Source organism: Plutella xylostella, chromosome 25, assembly GCF_932276165.1.
Source record: "Plutella xylostella chromosome 25, ilPluXylo3.1, whole genome shotgun sequence".
Lineage (NCBI taxonomy): Eukaryota > Metazoa > Arthropoda > Insecta > Lepidoptera > Plutellidae > Plutella > Plutella xylostella.
This window is the reverse complement of record NC_064005.1, coordinates 2757848-2781499: the sequence shown is the minus strand read 5'-3', so window position 1 is coordinate 2781499 and position 23652 is coordinate 2757848. Positions and strand designations below refer to the sequence as shown.

Sequence of the window (23652 nt, the reverse complement as noted above, 5' to 3'; positions counted from 1 at the left end):
TCCGCTCAGCTTTATACAGCGTGTTGCAGTTAGGCATCTGGTTCGTTCTGACTGTATCTAGCACGAACATATGTGCACGCGAGCCCAGCACTAGCACCCACATGGTGCGATTGTAACGTTACGTATATAGATTGCATGTTACGGGTAGACACTAACGAGTCACTAACGTTGTAGCTTCCTTTGCAAAGTTATGTGATTAATAACTTACTTGGCGGTCCTCTCAGCTTTATACAGCGTGTTACAATTAGGCATCTGGTTCGTCCGGACAGTGTCTAGCACAAAGATATGTCCACGCGAGCCCAGCACTAGGGCCCACATGGTGCGATTGTAACGTTACGTAGATTGCATGTTACGGGTAGAAACTAAACGAGTCACAAACGTTGTGTTCGTAGCAACGTTGTGACTAATAACTTTTTTTTTTTTTTTAAAGATTTTATTATCACTCCACAGACTTTATGTCCGTGCCTTTTTGAGAGATCAATATATTGTGAGAGTTTGGTTGTTTTTTATCTTCATCTTTTAACTACTCACTACTCTATATATATTTTATCTTTTATATATATATATACCTATATATTATTAATAATATATTTTTTTTTGCACTCCTGGAGGAAAATCTACACAGACACCTGGGAAGGGGACCCAGGTAGTGTCGGCCTTTAACCGACTAAAAACCCCCAGTTGTGCATTTCTTGTTTTTTTTTTTTTTTTCTTTTTTTTTTCTTTGTTTCACACAGTTACACTTACAATTATAATGGCAACAAACATTTGAAGGGTAGGGCCAGTGTCAGCTGTCTTCAGAGAACTTAACAGACGCCTGTCAGTGGTCACACACTCCTTTTGTCATCGCTGTTGTTTTGCCTGGTGTTAATGTGTGACAGTGTTCTTAAAACTATCTTAATTTTATTGGTTAGTTCTTATACAGATAATATTAATTCATGATATACTATACAATACCTACATATCAAAACTATACAATACATGCTATATACTATACATATCAAAACTATAAAAAACATGCAATACTGTTTGGCCGTCAATTTAAAATTAAAATCAAAATTCTCCTATTCCGCTCCATTTTGCGTTGCCAAAAGCCTTGATTGCTGGGCAAAGACCTCTTTGTCCCGATTTTTTATTGCCATCTTTAGGTTGTACTCGAGGATCCGTTTCTTCGGTGCTGTTATTGCCGTTTTAGCGAGGTTGCCGATAGCGTCCTCGGTGTCATCCGCATAGTAGGTGCAGGCGGAGGTGTGCCTCGACAGCGCCACTACTGCGTGAGGTATGCTATCGTGCAACTTTATTTTGTCTTTTGTTTTTATGATAATGACGGATTCGTACGTCAATCCCTGTGCTTCGTGTATGGTTAAGACGCGTGATCCCGTTCCTTCTCCAAACCCTTGGCTGGTCAGGGTCTCTTTTTCTTCCTGTGTATGCGTCAGGAATAGAGTGTTGGTTTGGGATTTTGGAATTGCTGCGTCTGTAAACCTTTTCAGCTGCAGGGATTGGATACGCGCTGTGGCTGCGTATATGCCTGAGTATACTTCTCTTAGGGCGTATGCAACATCCATGGGGTTTCTGTATGAGCACAACAGCTCCTGGGTGATGTTTGCTACCAGTGTTGGGCGACTGTACCTTAGTTCGAATAGGTTCTCTCTGTCTATGTACGGTAGCTGGTTGATGTCTCCGATTAGAGCAATATCACTGGCACGGGACAGGCGGGCGGCAATTACGATTGCCCCGAAATGGTTCATCAGGGCCTCGTCAATTATCAGGCGTTGGCATCCGACATGTTCTCTAAAGCCGTTTACTAGGACTGATGCCATCGTACGTACCCTAGTTCTAACCATGTCCCCGATCCTATGCGCTAGCCTGTTTCGTATATCGACGGCCGCCTCAGTTGTCGTGGTGATAATGGTGTCTTTGCTCACATCGAAGTTATTTACCACCCAGGTTGTCTTCCCACATCCAGGTACCCCGTTCACCCAAGCGATGGTGGGCATCGTCCAGCTATTCCAGGTAGCGTTAATGGTTTCCGCTTTTGCTAGGATTTTGTCCTCTAGCATAATCCTGGTACACTGAGCTACGACCACCATTTGGTTGTTGTGTGGGAGAGTGAGTTTCGGGATGTTGCGTTCCCAGGGCACGAATCCGCATTCCTCGCTATAAGCCGCCATATACGCTCCAGTCATTTTGCCTCTGAGGACTTGGCAACTACTGTTATCGTATATGCAGGCTTCGGCCTCCTCGAGTAAAACTTTTAGCCGGCTTTCGTTCTCTTGCCTGTAGGTCTGCATGATCGTTTTGCAGGACAAGAGATTTACCTTCTTTGTGGCGGTTGTAATTGCCATAAATTCGATGGCGGCATTCTCTAGATGGTCGTTTGAGGTGGTAGCTGTTTTCAGCTTCGGTGGGACCACCTGGCCCATATCCGCTCGAGTAATTTTCCTCTGGGCAAGCCTTTTTCCAATTTTAGGTTCTCTGGAGATTTGGCGCCTCTCGGGTGTCCTCTGTGGTTTTCCTATAAGGCTTGAGGCAGCTGCTTTAAAAGCCTGGAGGAACCCTTGGACACGCCCTTGCGATGTTAAATTGTGCATCCTCCTTTCCATGTTCTGTTGTTCTGAAGCGGCGACAGCCCCAGACTGATAACTTACTGTGACTAATAACTTACTTGGCGGTCCGCTCAGCCTTATACAGCGTGTTGCAGTTAGGCATCTGATTGGTCCGGACAGTGTCTAGCACGAAGATATGTCCACGCAAGCCCAGCACTAGGGCCCACATGCTGCGCTCGCAACGTTACAAAAGTACTACGCCTATAGTTGTAGCAAAAAGTAGTTGGCTTATTGGTGACCCGATATGATACCATATAGTCACAAACCTTACGTCCGTTGCAACGTTATGTAACTTATAACTTACTTGGCGGTCCTCTCAGCCTTATACAGCGTGTTGCAGTTAGGCATCTGATTCGTCCTGACTGTGTCTAGCACAAACACGAGCGCGCGCGAGCCCAGTACTAGCGCCCACATGCTGCGCTTGCAACGTTACAAACGCTTGGAACGCTTGCAACGTTGCAGCGTTATGTAGATTGAGTACTAAGCCTATAGTTGTTTACTTTGTAGCCTAAAGTAGTTGGAAAACTGGTGACCCCTATATGATACCATACAGTCATACATATACAGTCACAAACCTTGCGTCCGTTGCAACGTTATGTGACTAATATCTTACTTGGCAGTCCTCTCAGCTTTATACAGCGTGTTGCAATTAGGCATCTGGTTCGTCCGGACAGTGTCTAGCACGAAGATATGTGCACGCGAGCCCAGTACTAGGGCCCACATGCTGCGCCCGGGCGGGGGTGCCCCGTGCTGGTATAGGTAGATGTGTTTTAGAGGGGAGACGCCTTCCTGGGAAGGGAGATATTCAGTCAATGATAGACGGTTTCAGTCGATAGGTAACTACATAGCTTTTTGTATGACATCTTGATCAGCGCACCGTCGGTAACGTCAGAAACTATTAAAACGCATACCAACTCCAGTATCGAATTATTATCGACAAGAGTCAACAATATTTGTGATTCGCACACAGGCATTGTTGACGATAGTGGTCTGTGGATGGCTCTAATGTCGAAGGTTCGTATCACGGCCAAGAAGAAAATATGCTTTTTTATTTAATAATCGAAGTATATTTTCTATCAAAAGCTTACCTTATAATGTCTATCCAGAAAGCTTTATAAAAAAATAACATCGCATTAGTATGAAGTAATTAAGAACAATTAATGAAATACTATAAATAGGTATAGGGTCATATATATTTATTTACTTAGTTTTAGGGTTAGGTATTATTTTTATTTAGGCACTTCACAATCATACTGATCTTTTTTTTTCCGTTTTTGCACACCCGTACTTTTTATCTTTGTACCTCCTGCGGGTTGACTGGCAGAAAATGCTCTTAGCATTAAGTCCACCCTTTGTACTTTTATTTGTAATATTTGTGCAATAAAGAGTTAAATAAATAAATAAATAAATACTATGCTCACACATTGTCATATCTACTCCCTAAGTAATAATATATCAAATCAGTACTAACCTGATCCTCTAAGTACGGCTGGTGAGCCACACTTTTGAACTGCAACTGGCTTAACGTGAACGAATCAGTGTTATTTGATCCAAACTGCACTTGTCTGAAAATAAACAAATGACAAATGTTCAAGCCAAACACAAAGAGAAATGATTTGAGCTCTTTGAACATCATTACTTCGAAAATGACAAGCGTTTGGGCTGCATAAGTTATATTTTATTATTTTTCTTTGCTTTATCGCGTTTTTCGTGAAAATAAAGTTTATTCAATACATTGGGCAGTACTTTATATCAACAGACAAAACGCGAACAAAGCTGACATATAATTAAATAGGATAAGAGTTGTAAATCTTACTTCCTAGCTTCCTGCGGGTCCACAGCACAGATGCAGCCGAGTTGCACGAGCACCCGGAACTCGAGGCTCATCTGCGTCTCGTAGATGCCCTCGATCTCTGGCGCTGACAGCTCGGCCATCAGTTCTCTGGAAATAACGGGTTTTTGGAGATTGATATGCTTAGAAAAATAAACTGGTGGCAGTAAAATAAACGGTGCCTGTCTACAAATTATGTACGTGTTAAAAACTACAGTATATGTACCTACATAGGTATGTTGCGACTTTTGCCTTCGCTGAACGGAAACTAATCTTCCAACAGATGGCAGCACATCATGTTAGGACAATCCTACTACGCGGTAAGCTGGGTAATATATATACAGGTTTAGAATTTCATATTGTAATACCCGATATACTAAAGACGACAGCGAATTTTGAATAAGGATACCAGTAAAAAAATACAATATGGTCGAATTTTGCCGATAGTATACTTACTCATGATGCGCAGTATACAGCGCTTCCGGCACAGTGTACTGGTACAGGTGCAGCACGGGCTCAGCGCCAATCTCTGGTTCACTACATTATGAGTAATGTAGCGCCATCTTTCATCACCTAACGCAAGCCTGACTTCAAACAGATGGCAGCACATGTTGTAACAATCCTACATCGCGCTATTGAAGTCTCTTTTGCGGAGCAGAATTTTGTGAACAATATAATTATGTACTTACTCATGGTGGGCAGTATAGAGCGCTTCCGGCACAGTGTACTGGTACAGGTGCAGCACGCACTGCGCGCGAGGCAGGATCCGGTTGCACTTGCGCCAGTAAACATCACTGTCTGTGGCGCGCGCCACTCTCTGGTTCACTAGCTACACTATCTAACGTCTAGCGCCATCTATCGTCACCTAACCGAACTAACTAACACCATCAGACTGTATAGTCACCTATCGCAAGCCTCACTTCCTACAGATGGCAGCACATGCGAGGACAAGCCTACATCGCGGTATTGAAGTCGTTTTTATGATGCCGAATTTTGCGAAAAATTTATTTAATTACAGTACAGTACTTACTCATGATGGGCAGTATACAGCGCTTCCGGCACAGTGTACTGGTACAGGTGCAGCACGGGCTGCGCGCGAGGCAGGATCCGGTTGCACTTGCGCCAGTAGCTGTCGCTGTCTGTGGTGCGCCACTCTCTGGTTCACTACACTGTCAGATGTCTAGCGCCATCTATCGTCACCTCATAGAAGTCTCCTTGACGGACGATCCTACATCTCTGGTTGACTAACGCAAGCCTGACTTCAAACAGATGGCAACACATGTAAGATGATTTTATATAGCGAAATATAAATCGCTTCTAAATTCACAAGGTTGAAATTTTTACAATAATTTTACGGTCTAAATACTTACTCATGATGCGCAGTGTACAGCGCTTCCGGCACAGTATATTGGTACAGGTGTAGGACCGGCTGTGAGCGAGGCAGGATCCGGTTGCACTTGCGCCAGTAAACATCACTGTCTGTGGCGCGCGCTACTCTCTGGTTCACGTAGAAGATGCGCGGGACTGTCAGCTTGATCTGGTGCAGGTCGCTGCCTATGAGGGCCCATAGTCTGAATAGGCCCGGCTCGGAGGTCTCTGCTACCTGTTGGTGTAAGATGTGGGTCAATAATAATTTTTGGAGGTCTACAATCTCAATACTCAATTATTTATTGCATCCATAAGTTTGCCATCCATCTGTAAGGATCTTACGTTTAAGAGAAGCGTGTATTACCATTTTGAAAGTGCAAATCCTAGGCAGTAAGTGAATGACAAATTATCTGACTGGTTAATAATTTTGCTATGGCGACAAACCTGTTTGGGACTCGAATGTGCTCACAAGGCGGATAAAAATCTCCCTCTTCGACTCCATCGTGAAGTCCGTATTGCTCTTTGGTTGCGAAACGTGGAGAGTGACGAAAGGGCTGACGAACAAACTGCAAGTGTTCGTCAATAAGTCCCTCAGGTCGATCCTACGCGTTTTCTGGCCGAAGACAATACGTAACGAAGATCTGTGGAAGCTGTGCCGACAATCTCCCATCGGCAAGGAAATTGCGAAACGAAAGTGGAGATGGATTGGGCACACTGTACGAAGAGGACCTACGAATGCCGCAACTATAGCCTTTGACTGGAGGCCACCAAATGGCAAGTGCTCCCGGGGACGCCCTGTCCAAACTTGGCGCCGAAGCGTCGAAAACGAGCTGCGAGCCGCTGGACTAAGCTGGAGCGAGGCCAAAAGTACAGCCGAAGATAGGCGGAAGTGGCGGACGTTAGTGGAGACCCTCTGCACCTCTGGGGTGCCATAGGACTGCAACAACAACATGGCGACAAACCCTAATTAAGCCCTCGTTTTTGTCACCAACAAGCTGAGCAGACCGCGCGCATCTTCTATTTTGCCCTGTATTATGTATAGACCGACCAATATTAAGTGTTTCTGTAGAATGGAAGAGAGTTGAAGTAATAAGTTATACCTGTATGATTTGCCACGGAGTGTTAAGTATGGTCCGCTGAGCTCTCCTGATGAAGCCCCCGAGACCGTTGGAGGGACCCACATTCTTCGGAGGCGGCATCGTTTGATGGTTGTCCATTTTACCTAAAATTACATATCAATCAAGCTTGAGGTTCCAAAAAGGTTGATATACTTATTTATTTCATTAATTTCTTTATTGCAAAAATATATAAATAAGTGTACATAGGGTGGACTTAAAGCTAAAAGCATTTTCTATAAGTATATATACCTTTTTTGTTTCGGTTCGTTGTGCCGCGTTGATCCATTTGCCACTTCCATTTCTTCTTCTGGAACAGTATCCACGCAATGCGCTCTTCCTGTGAATACATAATATTTTATGAGAATATTTCTCCAATAGCCCAATACCCAATAGTAATGGTATTATTTTCACTCACTTCACCGCTCCGTTGACCGTTTTCCTAAGGGCTAGAAAAAAGTATAAGTGCAAACCTTAGTATTCCCAAAAGGCGGTGGATTCCCCAAAGCTTCTCTCCACGTGTTGTAGACCACGGGAGGCGGTGACTCCTCTCGTTTCCTCTTCACGGTGTGCACTATGGGACGCAGCGGCTTGGGAGCGGTGTCCTTGCCGATGTCTTCCATGTCTAGCTCCATTGTCTGGAATGAAATGGGGGAAGTTAGTAGAGTGAATCGGTATTGGTTTACGAGTAACTTTTAACGAGAACGGATAAATAAATAATAACACTGTTAATAGCGCAATCCGTCCGTCTTGGCCAGATCTTCTCATTGTGTCTATGTATATCTGCACGTGTTACACTTATACTAACCTCAGTCTCCCCTTCCTCGTCTCCCTCCCCCTCCCCCTCGGCCCTCTCCCGGTCCCCCCGCGGCGCCGCGGTGAACATGTCGGTGATCTTGCGCGTCTTGAACTTGTCCGTCTTGGCGAGCATCTTCTTGTGCAGCCAGTCCGGGTACTGCACGCGCGGGACCGGGTTGTCTAGCTGTGGGAGATTGTTGAGTTTTGTAAAGGCTTTGTAAACTGATACCACCATCAAGCAATTCATATTTATTAGGCGCCCTGGCAATGCGTAACATGAGGACGCGTCGCAGTCTGCGTCTTCAAAAGCGCCGCTCATCTGACAAATCTTACATAACTTGCCGCAGCGGACCTCGGACCTCGCTATTGTACATAGATCGCGGTATCGTTGCAGGTGGTCAAAGTTACAGGAACTAGACAAAAAAACATACCATAAACTGTTAAGATTCCTCAAGGGTTAAATAATGTTTTATGAACTTACCCCTTGCATAGCAGCCGGTATAGTAATAATCTTCTGTATAGCGCCGCTCAGCCGCTCAATATAATACGCCCAGTCCAACACATCTCTTATATCAATATCCTCCGTTATCGAGGAATCCTTCAGCCATCTCCGCAAATGATGGCGCTTCACCGACGCAGGCGACTGGAAGATGGCCAGCGGTATAGCCCGCTCAGTTACAGGAGCACCCTCAGGCTTGCGCGATATAATGAAGCGGCAAGCCAAGCCGGCGTCCTTCACCATTTGGTCGCCTAAAAATTCGGCCAGTCTCTTAGCCGTCGATATAGAGGTTGACTTCTGACCTCCGTAGTCTTCCAACTTTTTGGACATGGAACGGTTTTCCGAGATGAGTTCGAATAGTTCTGTGTCGGGCATGTTTGAGCCCTTGCTGTAGAGTACGTCTAGCCAGTAATCGGCTACTTTGGCCACTGCGCCGTAGCAGGTTTTGAGGTCGTTTCCCTTGAGGAACGCCTCGAACACTGAGGACTGGAAGATCTTGATGAGTTGCAGCTCTCCTCGCCGCTTTACTTCGAATCCTAGAATCAAGACATCCAATTAGAATGACAGGATTTATATGCATGTTTTAAGCGTAGTCCAGCTATAAACTACCCTATAGGTATTATATTTTTCTGGATAGTCAAAAATTCATCATACTGGCAAAAATAAACTTACCTTTTAACTCAGCCAAAGAGCCATCAAAGTTGAAGACAGCATATCTCTTCTTCAACCTCTTCCCCTCTTCTTTAGAAGCGGGCAGCACCATGGCCAGGTAGGGACCGTCCACTTCGAAGAAAATTGAGTTTTCTGACCTCTGCTCGTATTTCTTCTCTTCAGGGTTTGTTAGCTCGAAGTATTGGTCGTTGGTAAAGTGATCCTGGTAGAATAAAATACACATTTTCATTGTAATTATAAATTAAAAGCATTTGAATAAAGTATTGGGATAAAAGTGCGTATTTGCATAGATTTTAGAGTAGCTTTGCAATCATCACGTTAATAACCTATGGGTATTACATCTTACAGTTAGGCCATAAAAGTCGTGCATTGGCAGTCGTGCCGGGGTAGCAGTAAAGGGTAGCAACAAGTATTTCACCCCATAACCATCTAGGTATACCAATTTTGCAAGGATTTTGTTATAACTGATGTGAGGTGATAAGAGAAACAACCGATAACGTTTAGCTCGTGTATTCGACTGAGGTTTCGCCGCCAGAGGGACGCAGCCGCTCTGTCTACTTATCACACTACCTACTTATACATATAACATCCCTCCCACAATAATTAAAAGAACTGCTTATAATTAATCAAATTACGAGTGCGCTTAGGTCGCTGTTGAGGAGCCACATCGGCAGGTTGATCCTCACAGTCAGCCCAGGGCTCGACGCCCTCGGCGCGCGCTGGCGCGGCGCCCGGCTCACACGCCGCCGCTGCCGCTGGTACAGCTGATGATGATGATGACTCAGGGTCAGCGCTTGCCGGGCGAATAGGCATAGAACTACTACTAACAACAGAAGATGGCATCACAAATGCCGGAATAGGAACTTCCTCACTATTAATAACATCTTTAGAAGTACAATTATTCTTATCATCTAATTCCTCCCCCTTATATTTTAATAATTGGTTTACATGTTTTTTCTCGGTACACTGAAGATCATTGATATAAACTATGTATAATGACGAACCAATTTTACTTTTAATAACACCTTTGGTCCATTGAGACTTTTTGTTTTTATACACTTTTACAAGCACTGTCTCATTCACATTGAAATTGACGTCACGCATTCCGTTATAGTTCTCACATTGTAAGGACTGGTTTAATTTAACATTTTTGTTAAGTGCTGAGTCAGTTGCTGAAGACGATGTACCCGGTGTAATGAGATCTAATCTACATCTCAAGTTATGTCCGAATAATATTTCAGAAGGAGACAGGTTGGTTGTGGAATGTTTGGAATTTCGGTATATTAGTAAAAACTCTTGTAATTTTAAGTTTAAATCCCGTAAGTTGGATCCAGATAAAATAATTGATTTAATTGCTTTTTTTTATAATTTTAACGTAGCTTTCAGCTTGGCCGTTGCTTTGAGGATTGTAAGCTGGAGATGTTAAATGTGTAATTCCATTACGATAACAAAATTCCCTGAATTCCGAGGAGACAAAGGATGTACCGTTATCTGAACAAATGGTATTTATCAGACCAAACCTAGCCATTACCTCGCAAAGCTTTTCAATAACTACTCGCGATCCGAATCCCGTAGAAACGTCAAAACACTCAACCCACTTCGAATAGGCATCTACTATTATTAAAAATGTTTTGTTATTGATCGGCCCAAGAAAATCAAGATGAACGCGGTGCCACGGATGAGGCGGGAACGGCCAGGGGGTGAGCGGGGCGCGCGGGGGCGCGGGGCGCAGCGACGCGCACACGCCGCATCACGACACACATCGCTCAATATCAGCTGACAGCCCGGGCCACCAAAAACGATCTCGTGCTTCGGCTTTCATCATAGACATACCTAAGTGACCACGATGTAATTCGCATAAAATATCATTTCGCGCGGACTGTGGAATTACAAGTTTATGTCCTCTCATAAGACACCCGTCCTCAACAGCAAGTTCATTACGACACTCATAATAGGGCCTCAGAGTTTTATCTAACACTTTAGTAGGCCAGGAACTTGAGACGTATTGCAATACTCGTGAAAGATCAGAATCCAACAACGTAGCACTATGTATTTGTTGAATAGTTAGAAACTGATTACCCTCACATATAAACTGAATGTAGGTTGCATTGTCGCGAACAGCTGTGTGAGTGTTGGATGTTTACCTGCGTATTGAACCTGTTTGCTACTTTCATGGTCAAGGGCTAATGACACCGAGCGACTTAAATAATCAGCTGAATTACGGGCGCTCGGTACATATTCAATAATGTAGTTATAGGCAGACAAAAATATAGCATAGCGCTGAAGCCTGTTAGCCGATACTTCGGGAATGCCTCTGTCGGGATTAAAAATCGACAATAATGGCTTATGATCCGTTCTCAGAGTGAAAGGATCCGCACGACCGAATAAGTATTGGTGAAACTTCCTAACGCCAAAGATTATGGCCGTTGCCTCTTTCTGTATCTGACTGTACCTACGCTCAGCTGTAGTTAGTGGACGAGACATGTACGATATAGGTTTTTCCTCACCATGTTCCACCTGCGACAATATAGCGCCTAGACCTGTCGGAGAAGCATCTACAGTGAGGATTAGTTGTGCGTTAGGATTAAAATGAGCTAGCGTAGACTCTGAGGACAACTCACGCTTGATGGTGGCCACAGCTGACTCATGCTCATTGTTCCACTGCCACGGTACATTTTTTTCGAGTAATTTAAACAATGGGCTTAAAATCGATGATGCGTTTTTGACAAAATTACGATAATAATTTATCATGCCTAAAAACGACTTGAGCTCGCTTACATTTTCGGGAGTCTTCGCATCTAATATTGCTTTAACCTTCTCAGGTGACTTATGTATACCATGACGGTCTATTATAAATCCCAAATACGAAATAGATTCCTGTAAAAGAGAACACTTCTCTTTTTGTAAGACCAGTCCCGCCGTTTCAAGTCTGTTCATAACTAAGTGCAACCTATCAAGGTGTTGTTTATTATTGATTCCCGTTATCAAAATGTCGTCTTGGAATAATAATACCCCATCTATGTCTGATAATAGACTTTCCATGGTTCTCTGAAATATGGCTGGTGCGCTAGACAAGCCAAACACTAACCTTGTGTAATTATATAGTCCCTTGTGCGTATTGATGCACGTTAAGGGTTGAGAAGCCTCAGAGAGAATCAGCTGATTATAGGCTGCAGATAAGTCCAGCTTAGAGAACCGCTGTCCACCATGTAGCTTGGAGAACAGCTCTTCAATTCTAGGCAAAGGGAATTTATCAACTTGTAATTGTTTGTTTATCGTGCTGGAATAGTCAGCACATATTCGGATCTTTTTATCCTCTCTTAACACGGGTACTATAGGGCTAGCGTAACACGCTCCTCCTCGCTTTGCTCGTCGTCGCACCTATCTTTAGGTTTTGGTACTAGGGGTTTTGACATTATTATTATTATTGACGCTATGTGGGGAGACGCTCCGCTCCGCTTTGGTTTCGACGAACATGTGCACCTAACACGCTCCTCCTCGCTTTGCTCGTCGTCGCACCTATCTTTAGGTTTTGGTGCTAAGGGGTTTTGACATTATTATTATTATTGACGCTATGTGGGGAGACGCTCCGCTCCGCTTCGCTACGCTCCGCTTTGGTTTCGACGAACATGTGCACCTAACACGCTCCTCCTCGCTTTGCTCGTCGTCGCACCTATCTTTAGGTTTTGGTGCTAAGGGGTTTTGACATTATTATTATTATTGACGCTATGTGGGGAGACGCTCCGCTCCGCTTCGCTACGCTCCGCTTTGGTTTCGACGAACATGTGCACCTAACACGCTCCTCCTCGCTTTGCTCGTCGTCGCACCTATCTTTAGGTTTTGGTATTAAGGGGTTTGACGGTGTTGGGTAATTAAACACAGATTATGTTATTGTTTGTTAGTATGTTTTATGAACTTTATACTAAATGATAGTATATATTTTAAACGATATACGTAATGTATGTTATACGAATTGATATTAGCCCTCGTAAGTATTATATATTTTGATATTATATAAAATGTACGTTATACCAATTGAATCTTATACCTTATGAAAATATAGATTTTGTTGTTATACGTAACGTTCATTATTTGTTGTGAACGTTATTAATGTGAAATTATACATTTCGTTTTTATACGTCGCAATACGCACCCATCTTGAACACGTGCAGAGGATCTGGAGGCGCCGCCCCTGGAGCCGTCTGCCGCGAGCCCTCGCGCGCACACCTCACGCCTTCAGCCATCGCCAACGCCTTGCTCAGCGTCAGCTCCTCCATCTCCAGCGTGAACAGTTTATCGCGCTCTGGACCAGGCGCCAAGCCCAGTACGAAGCGGTCTCGTATGGCGTCCTCGAACACAGCCTCTCCAAAAGCACAATGAGTCGCTAAGCCACGTACACGCGCCGCCCATTCTGCTAAGGATTCACCCGATGACTGCGTTGCCCCGTGGAATTTTGATCGCTCGGCGAAGCCACACTTCTTAGGTTGAAAGTGGCTATCAAGCAAAGCAATAACACTTTTATATGTAAGTGTTCCAACTTCCTTAGGCAAAGCTAAATCACGGAGAAGTCTGTAGGTTTGCTCCGCCAAACTACTTAGCAAGATGGCGCGTCGCTTATTGCCGGTCTTTTCCTCCAACTCAACATCGTTAGCTAAAAACCACTGTTCTAGCCTATCTTTATAAATTATCCAATCGTGCACTTCATGGTTAAACACAGTTAATGTTCCAACTGATATTTTAGCCATTTTTAACGTTTATTTTGGACCTCGCCGCCACTTGTTATAACTGATGTGAGGTGATAAGAGAAACAACCGATAACGTTTAGCTCGTGTATTCGACTGAGGTTTCGCCGCCAGAGGGACGCAGCCGCTCTGTCTACTTATCACACTACCTACTTACAGATATAACAGATTTTAAATTCTCAGAGGCCCTATACACTATCTGGTTCTGAAAAACTATGTATAAGTATATACCTTGACCATAGAGTTAAGCACAGCGTTCGGGAACGACACGTTGAGTTTCTTCTTGGCGTGCGTGGTGTGTACTGTGACCGTCTCGGGGAAGGAGGCCGGCAGCACGCACCAGATGCCGTCCGTGTCCAGCTCTAGGGGGCGGCCCACCTGGGGGTAGTGGGGATAGGGGTAGTAGGTAGATTAAAGATCTGGGAAGTTATAGCAACAATACAATAAAATTATTAGAATTCCAATGTCGTTTAATTATAAGAGAACAGTCAATGCCTCCATATTATAGATCAGGAGGGTCACTACCAAAATTTGTAATAACAAAACTGCTGCGCTAATCAGTCTATTCCCTGTTGCATTAACCGTACCGATTGCGTGACAGCTCTTGGTCGTTCGTTCGTCGATTTAGAGACAGTAGCGGCTGCGCGACATAGCCCACAGCAATGGCGGCGCTTAGTTGACGTTGATGCATTCCTTACCAAGAGACCTACAAAAGCCCTCTATAAATCTCAACCTAGGAAATGAAAATAAATATGAGGTAAATTACCTGTTCTATGATCTCTCTTGCTTTCATAATAATGTTAGCACCGGTGTAGCACACTATGCCCGCCATCTCCATGCTGTGCCAGCGGGCTCTGAAAATAAATATAGCATTTATTGAACCCATATAGAACAAGTAAGTATTGAAAAGCCTGCGAATTATACTACAAGAGAAAATAAAAACACTCAAAGGTTGCTCCTTAAGGTTCTCCTCATTCATTTCACCATCTCCTTCTGGGTTCTATCCAATAAATATTTGGGTGTCCTTCAGCTTGGCTGTCTAAGCACCCAAGTCAGCTATAGTTCCGAAGCACCGGTCTATCAACACGAGTCATCGACGCACAGTAAGGCTCTGCAGGTCCACTTGTGAACAATAACTGTCTGGTGACAATGAGGAACATACCCCCTCCTCATGACGTATCCGTAGGAGTTGAGGATGCACTTGTGCGCCAGCTGCAGCGAGTCGTACAGCACCTCGCGGCTCCTGGCGCTCTTCACCTCGGCCGCGTCGCCGCCGCCTACTGCCGCTTCATGTCTACATACATAGCGCATACTACTGTTCGCTCTTTACGTTCCTATTACGATCCAGTGTAGCTACACACTGTTAGAGCGCATCTCAGAGTCTCCATTGCGTTGCTAAGCGCGCAACTGTTTTACCAAAATACAAGAGCTACATAATCATTGATCAACCGTCGCTCCACGCTCGATAAGCGTATTAAAACACCTAGAAGCGCGCTGGCGTCGCGTCGCCGTCACGCTACCAGAATCTTCCAGACTAAAACAAAAGAACGTCCATCGCCACCGGAACCTTAGAGGACTAAAACAAAAGAAGCTCACCCTCTTCTCATGACGTATCCGTAGAAGGAGTTGAGGATGCACTTGTGCGCCAGCTGCAGCGAGTCGTACAGCACCTCGCGGCTCCCGGCGCTCTTCACCTCGGCCGCGTCGCCGCCGCCTACTGCCGCTTCATGTCTACATACATAGTGCGTACTACCGTCGATGATATAGCTTGGTTTTTAAGCACATTCTGCCATATCCCAGCTACTAAATTGTATCAGTTTCGTTCTTAATGTGTAGCTACATACTTTTCACCTCTCAGCTGCGTTGCTAATCGCACGTAGCCGTTTTCATAAAACACAAGAACACCGTAATCAATGATCAACCATTCCCATTGCACCAATCTCGATGCGTGCATTAAAACACCCGGCGACACGATGGCGTCGCATCGCAGTCGCGCTACCGGAATCTTCCAGACTAAAACAAAAGAACGTCCATCTCACCCCCTCCTCATGACGTATCCGTAGAAGGAGTTGAGGATGCACTTGTGCGCCAGCTGCAGCGAGTCGTACAGCACCTCGCGGCTCCTGGCGCTCTTCACCTCGGCCGCGTCGCCGCTGGCGATGGCGGCGGAGACCATGGCCTTGGCCTTCTTGTTGAGCGCTTTGTATTCGTAGCGGCGGTCTCTGTGGGGAGAGATGACTTGATTTGACTAAGAGTAAATAGGTCTTAGTGTATCCAGAGGTTGTCTGGAAGAGATCGCTTTAATGTCCTAGTCTGCCTGTCGCCAGTGTTAATTTTCATTATAAATGTTTCTCGCTTCCGAGATCCATTGATGAAAGTTATTGGTATTCAGTAAGTAGTTCAACCGTCTGACGTAGCGCGGCAAAAAGTGTTGCAAAAATTATTATTATTATTTTCGTCTAGGACAGAATTTATACTGGACCGCGCTGTATACTGGGCATCAATTCGGTGATATTTTCACCCCATTTCGGCTGAAAATAATCTGTAATTTTGAATAGAAACTAGGTACAAGCGTGAATTGATTAATTACCTGAAAGCCCTGACAGTGTCCACATAGAAGGAGTTTTCCTTCTGACAGATGGTGGTGGTGCGGACCTCAGTGCGCGTCACTTTGGTCTTCTTGTACGCCACTCGGCAGTAGTCCGCTAGACGCTTCTTTTCGTATGCGGCCTGTAAGAAAAAAAATATTTAATTCACGCCCTGAAAAGTACTAAAACAAGAATATTGCAACACAGGAAAGGCAAAAATGACTAAGCGACTTTTTTACGGTTCTACCTTTTTTGGCATAAGATTTATTTGCCTAATCTCGTATTGCATAGTAACGTTTGGTCAAAGTCTCGTTACGCCGAAAATCGTATGGCATAAATCTCGTTTAGATAAAAGTTATTTCGCATAACATTGTTTAGCCTAATAATGGTATGGCCAAATCTTGAATAGCCTAATAATGCTATGGCATAGGTTTATTAGGTTTATACAAAGTAATAATATTCGTTTGGCTTTAACTTTGACGGAGCGTCTCCCTACATAGCGCAAACTGGTGCCTTGTATTGATTCCGCTGTTTGGAAAACGCTCCGCTCCGCTTCGCTGCGCTCCGCTTTGGTTTTGATGAACATGTGCACCTAACACGCTCCTCCTCGCTTTGCTCGTCGTCGCACCTATTTTTAGGTTTCGATCTCATGGGGTTTGTAATAATTATATTGGTCGTTAACTTTCGATTTTTTGATCATACAATATCGTGATTTTCGGGATGTAGGAGAAAAATACCACAATTTGTACATTTACTACATACTTAATATATTATTTAAATAGATAACATTAGGAGAAACAAGATTATACATAGGTATAGACGAACATAAATTTGAGCAAACGAAACTTAGGTGTTTAAAGATTGTGCCTAAAGAGTTTTAGACGAAACGAGCCTTATGCCACATAAGTCTTGGCAAAGTCATGGTTCGGCCAAAAAAGTTTAGACCATACGAGTTATGCGAAATGAGTTTTGGTCAATAAAGATTATGCGAGATGAGCGTGTTCGAGCACCGCGTCATCATAATCATTCATAATATTCATTCATTCAACTATTTACTTCATTCAATTTGTATCGCATTGTATCATTCATTCATTTGTATAACTTCACTCAAAACCATTCAAAATTCTCTCTCTTACCTTTTGGATCTCATACAGAACACATCTACTTATCCGAAATATTGTAACGCGGCTCTTACTGTGAACCAGAATACACCATCATAAAAATACAGTCCACTCTCTCATTACTGGAACCCCAGGACTCCCTCGATAGGACACTAGGAATACTAGGATACCACATCAGCAGAGCACTGGGTCCCGAACATGGTCCTTCGAGCCGTATATTCCGTCTTCGACAAATTACAGTTGGAGCTCGAGGAGCTAGCGGACGACGCCGAGGAGCGATACAACGAGCGGAGCCAGCTCGAGGGCCAGTACTACGAGCTGGTGGCGCAGGCGCGCACCCTGCTGGAGGGCCAACTCGACCCTGCGCACAACCAGGTGGGCCCTGTATCAGCTAATTGTGACACGCACGCTTGCGCAACAAACAGACAACACTTGGTTAACTTACCTAAAGTAGATTTAATTCCCTTTGCTGGTGACTATCAATATTGGCTTGAATTTAAACATACTTTTACGTCTCTTATTCACGAGTGTGACTCGCTTGACGATATAAGCAAGTTTCACTATTTAAGACGTTCGTTGCAAGGTAGTGCGCAGTTAGTGATAAGTAACTTAGATTTTACAAGTGCAAATTATAGTGAGGCTTGGTCTTTGTTATGTGATAGGTTTGATAACAAACGGCTTCTAGTGAATAATCATATTCAGTCGTTATTTAATATCGAAAAAATAGGTAAAGAGTCTTGCCAATCTATTCGTAATATGATTGATACAACAAACAAAAACCTCCGCGCCCTGTCTACTTTAGGGCAGCCGGTCACACATTGGGACACTTTAATAATATACCTACTGTCTACGAAATTGGATTACGTAACTAGTCGTGAGTGGGAACAATTTAGGAATACATTAAACATTCCCCCCACTTTGCAAGACTTTACTAAATTCCTTACAGGCCGTGCAGATCTCTTAGAAACATTACAAGATACCAAACAAAATCGCAGGCCTGAATTTCAAAAAAATGCCCCTAATTTTCAAAAAAGTGCCCCTAATTTTTCAAAAACATTTGTTGTTAACACACAAAACAACAATAGCTCATACACTTGTCCAATGTGTAACGACAACCATTTCCTGCACAACTGTCAATCTTTTCGTCAATTAACGGTTGATGAACGTGTGCGTAAGGTGACTGAACTTAAGGTTTGCCTTAATTGCCTTAGGCCTGGTCATATTAATAAGAAGTGTAGGTTGTCTAGGTGTAGGTATTGCAATTCCAAGCACAACACGCTCCTTCATACTGATAAGGAAACAGTGCATATACCTACAATTGTCGAGAACAACGTAACTTTATCGACCGACACTTCCACAACAGATGCCAAACCGTCGTTCGTTTTCTTATCCACAGCGATGGTGATGGTAGGTGACCGTCACGGAAGACTACACAAGGCACGGCTTCTGCTGGACAACGGCAGCACCGCCAACTTCGTGACGGACCGCCTTTGCACTAAACTGGGTTTGGTGAGACGTGATACTAGCTCCACTGTGACTGGTATTGACAATCAGGCTACTGTAAGTACACAGCTTTGTAACCTTACTATCGTGTCCAATAACGGTGGCTATAGGGTGAGCATCAACTGTCACATTCTGCCTGATATTACTAAATCGATACCTACATCGCACGTCAACATACAACATATACCCATACCTACTGGTATCAATCTAGCGGATCCGTCATTCAATGTTCCGTCTTCTATCGACATACTAGTAGGCGCCGAAATATTTTGGAGCGTACTTGGCTCCTCCTCTATTAAGCTAGGAAAGAAGCTACCGGTACTACAAGAGTCACAATTAGGATGGTTAGTGACCGGGTCTATTCCTCAAAGCCAACTTCAAAGCTCTGTCTGTTATTTTGTACAAAATAATGAACCTGATCTCTCACGTTTTTGGGATTTCGATGCAATCTCTCCCACGCATTGCATGTCACAGGAAGAGAGAGAGTGTGAAGCAAGTTTCAGCGAGCACACCTCTCGAAACGCTGACGGTCGTTTCGTAGTAACTATACCATTGAAGGAGTCGCCCGACGTACTAGGCGATTCGTATAACATGGCTAGGCGCCGATTCATGTCTCTAGAAAAACGATTCGAACGCGATCCTGTCTTAAAAGAACACTACACCAAATTTATGCAAGAGTATATTGATCTAGGTCATATGACAGAAAATACCATTAATGTACCACAAGATAACAAGGTATCATATTATATTCCTCATCATGGTTTGTTTCAGCCTAAATGTAGAGTTGTTTTTGTTGCTGGAGCGGCTAGTACGTCGGGTAAATCCTTCAATGACATTCAAAAAATAGGCCCCACGGTTCAAGACGACTTATTTTCAATTCTCGTACGTTTTCGTCAACATAAATATGTCGTGACAGCTGATGTAGAGAAAATGTACCGGGCAATTGAAGTTAATCCTTCCCAACGATCTCTACAGCAAATTATTTACAGATCCGAGCCTTATTTACCGTTGAAGACGTACACCCTCAACACTCTGACGTATGGCTGTTCCTCAGCGCCATATTTGGCCACCAAGTGTCTTGTTTCGTTGGCTGATCAAGTGCAAGATGACAAGGTCAAATACGCAATCCAACGTAATTTCTACGTTGACGACTATTTAGATGGCGATGATTCCCTCGAAAAACTTAAACATACATGTCAGCAAGTAATTTCTACTCTAGATTCAGCTAAATTAAATTTAAGAAAATGGCAATCTAATAGTACAGACATATTACAAACAGTTATGGATTTGAAAGGCACTCCTTTAAATAATAAAAGCTTAGACTTAAATGAAAATACCTCATGTAAAACCTTAGGTCTATATTGGTCGTGTAGTCAAGATATGTTACTATTTTCCATAAATTTAAAGCATAATCCTAATTCAAAAGTAACAAAAAGACACATTCTTTCTACGATCAATCAAATTTTTGATCCACTAGGTCTTGTAGGTCCATGCGTTATGGAAGTAAAGGACATCCTGAGGAAGTTATGGTCGGCAAAGTATGATTGGGATGATGAGGTATCAGTAGAGATAAAAAATCTTTGGCACACATTTGAAGACACACTACCAAAAATCAATAGTTTACGGATACCACGTTGGATCCTATGCGATGAGCCTTCCTCAATTGAACTTCATACCTTTACTGATGCATCTGAACGCGCTTATGGGACATGTATCTATGCTAGGACGGTAGGTAAAAATGGCACAGTTGATGTTCACCTATTAGTCTCCAAAAATAAGATAGCACCCATCAAACCTACTACGATTCCTCGCCTTGAACTGAGCGGTGCATTAATGGGGTCAAGACTGTGTACCAAGGTCAAATCCGCTCTGACGGTCAACGCACAGTGCTTCTTTTGGTCTGATTCTACCATTGTTCTAGGCTGGCTCTCTTCTCCGACAAACCAACTCAAACAGTTTGTTCGAAACAGAGTGTACGAGATACAGGAGAGTACCAGCGGTCACAAGTGGAGCTATGTGCCGTCAAAAGACAACCCGGCTGACCTAGTTTCCCGGGGGGTGAGGGCCGATGCTATCGGCGAGTCTTCTCTCTGGTGGAGTGGCCCCTCATTCTTATCAAAACCATGTTGTGATTGGCCAGTAATGCCTAACGTCAAGGAACAGAGTCTGCCTGAAATAGTTTTATTTTCCAACGCTGAAGACTCACACAAGATTCCTAATCCTATAGCAAACTTAATTCATAACAGGTCCAGTTTTACAAATCTTGTTAGGATCCTAGCTTTCGTGCTAAGGTTTATAAATAAATGTCACAAAAAAGAAAGCTTGCATGGTCATCTTTCCCTTTCAGAACTACAAAGTTCAAAGGTCATGATTTTAAAGATGGCACAAAAGGAAATGTTTCCTGAAGAATATTCCTTATTACAGTCTGATCAGTCTCTTCCTGCTAAAAATCGATTGCTTTCTCTTTCTCCCTTTTTAGATGAGGATGGTTTAATTCGTGTGGGAGGCAGACTTAAAAATTCATTTTACTCATTTGATGTAAAACATCCCATTCTTTTATGTAGCAAACATCACATAACAAAGCTCATATTTAGATTACATCACATCAATCTCCACCACGCCGGCCCACAGTTACTCTTAGCCAACGTAAGGCAAACATATTGGCCACTAGGAGGCAGAAACCTGGCTAAGAGTACTGCCAGAGCGTGTGCAAAATGTTGCAGATTCAAAGCTGCTACTGTACAACCCATAATGGGGAACTTGCCTAATTCTCGAGTTCACTTGCAGTTTCCCTTTCTTAACACTGCAATTGACTATGCTGGGCCAATATTGATAGCCGATCGCAAAGGTCGAGGTTGTAGGTTAATAAAATGTTACATTGCTGTGTTTGTTTGCCTTGCAGTGAAAGCCGTTCACATAGAGCTGGTCACAGAGCTCACCAAGGAGGCGTTCATGGCTGCTCTGTCTCGTTTTATCGCTCGCCGTGGGCGGCCTCAGAATATTCACTCCGACCAGGGAACCAGCTTTGTTGGCGCTTCTAACGAATTACAACGCTTCTTAAAAGATACCTCTGACGATATCTCTGGCCAACTTGCTGATGACGGTATCAAATTTAACTTCATCCCACCATATACACCTCATTTCGGAGGATTGTGGGAGGCAGCTGTCAAATCAGTAAAATTCCACTTGAGACGAGTTCTAGGTCTAGCTCACTTGACATATGAGGAGATGTCAACTTGCTTAAGTCAAATAGAGGCTATTTTAAACTCTCGTCCCCTAACACCGCTCCCTTCAGATCCCTCCAATGACTTCACAGCCCTTACCCCCGCTCACTTCCTCATTGGACGGTCTCTCATGTCAGTTCCTCATCCGCAGGTCACAGATGCCAACATAAAGCTGCTGCCAAGATACCAGCGGGTTGAGCAGATACGACAACATTTTGGAACCGGTTCTCTAACGAGTACTTGTCTTTGCTACAGCAGAAAACCAAATGGCACCGGTCTTCTCCAGAGCAGTTGATGGAAGGGACGCTGGTCCTAGTAAAGGACAGAACGATGCCACCACTACTCTGGCCACTGGGACGCATCATCAAGGTCCACCCGGGCACTGATGGCATCACAAGGGTCGTCGACGTCCTCACCAAGAAGGGCACCATACAGCGAGCCTACAACAACATCTGCCCGCTGCCAACTTCTTGAACACAGCGTTCAACCCGGGGAGCATGTTCGAGCACCGCGTCATCATAATCATTCATAATATTCATTCATTCAACTATTTACTTCATTCAATTTGTATCGCATTGTATCATTCATTCATTTGTATAACTTCACTCAAAACCATTCAAAATTCTCTCTCTTACCTTTTGGATCTCATACAGAACACATCTACTTATCCGAAATATTGTAACGCGGCTCTTACTGTGAACCAGAATACACCATCATAAAAATACAGTCCACTCTCTCATTACTGGAACCCCAGGACTCCCTCGATAGGACACTAGGAATACTAGGATACCACATCAGCAGAGCACTGGGTCCCGAACAGAGCGGAACCCCTTTTTTACTGATTTCCCTTGGGCAGTGCGTGGAAACCGCATAAGACCACTGCTATCTACAGCTACATTCAAATTGCAAACCTGATCATCTTTATGAAGCGCGTGGTACTAACTGTGAGTCATTGGCACATGAATTCATTACTACACATTTTATAGACCTCCATCACAATACCTGATCCTCCTTGGGCAGCGCGATCCTGTGGGTCGCTGGCATCTAAATTTATTTATATACACTTTAGACACATCAACTATCATAGCTTATCTACTTTGGGCGTGGCACTCACAGCCAGTCACTGTCACCTAAATCCATTACTACACATTTTACACACATCCCCTACAATACCTGATCCTCCTTGGGCAGCGCGCGAAACTTCTCCTTCTGTAGCTGCTGCTGGATGCTGGATGCACTGGCACTTGAATTCATTTCTACACATTTTACATAAATCCTGTATAACACCTAAATCCATTAATAATAATACCTCCTAGCCGAATTTCGGCTACGGCGGCCAATCTCAATTGAGATCAGCCATCTACGCAGGAGTAGATTATAGTGCCCAAGTGTGTGCGCAGTACACAGGAGCACTCTCTGTTCCATCACTCTCATAATCCAATGGGACGGATTGACCAACACGACTGGAGAGAGCTAGGCGCAGGACCGACTGTTTTACATGCCCATCCGACAGCATGGATCGTTTCACTGTTTCGGACAACAGGTGATCAGCCTTCTATGTCCTAACCAAACTTAGAACCAC

The 23652-nt window shown here is 43.9% G+C and overlaps 2 protein-coding genes across 5 annotated transcripts in view; one reads left to right on the top strand and one right to left on the bottom strand.

Moving 5' to 3' along the window:
• The window catches only part of LOC105393752 (DNA polymerase epsilon catalytic subunit 1), a 47838-nt gene that overhangs the window by 13182 nt on the left and 11004 nt on the right, over window positions 1-23652 (bottom strand). Inside the window, exons 14-27 of the mRNA XM_048630069.1 lie at window positions 16225-16364; window positions 15674-15856; window positions 14401-14488; window positions 13866-14012; window positions 8893-9094; window positions 8203-8756; window positions 7732-7905; window positions 7397-7561; window positions 7176-7263; window positions 6909-7030; window positions 5811-6043; window positions 4426-4551; window positions 4081-4174; window positions 3223-3398 (exon numbers count right to left, since the gene is read on the bottom strand). Coding sequence (XP_048486026.1) covers window positions 3223-3398; window positions 4081-4174; window positions 4426-4551; window positions 5811-6043; window positions 6909-7030; window positions 7176-7263; window positions 7397-7561; window positions 7732-7905; window positions 8203-8756; window positions 8893-9094; window positions 13866-14012; window positions 14401-14488; window positions 15674-15856; window positions 16225-16364 — 2492 coding nt within the window. The remainder of the gene's footprint in view (window positions 1-3222; window positions 3399-4080; window positions 4175-4425; window positions 4552-5810; window positions 6044-6908; window positions 7031-7175; window positions 7264-7396; window positions 7562-7731; window positions 7906-8202; window positions 8757-8892; window positions 9095-13865; window positions 14013-14400; window positions 14489-15673; window positions 15857-16224; window positions 16365-23652) is intronic.
• Window positions 17564-22796, top strand: LOC105394901. 4 transcript variants are annotated; one of them, XR_007267739.1, is made up of 2 exons: window positions 17564-21949; window positions 22326-22796. XR_007267739.1 is itself a non-coding variant. In XM_048630068.1 (2 exons), exons 1-2 carry the CDS (start codon window positions 18100-18102, stop codon window positions 22363-22365), a joined length of 948 nt encoding a protein of 315 aa, XP_048486025.1. In that variant the 5' UTR covers window positions 17595-18099; the 3' UTR covers window positions 22366-22796. The 4 variants fall into 4 exon arrangements, 3 of the variants coding, with proteins under 3 accessions (XP_048486025.1, XP_048486024.1, XP_048486023.1); XM_048630068.1 differs by having other exon boundaries at window positions 17595-18903; window positions 22222-22796; XM_048630067.1 differs by having other exon boundaries at window positions 17703-18903; window positions 22329-22796.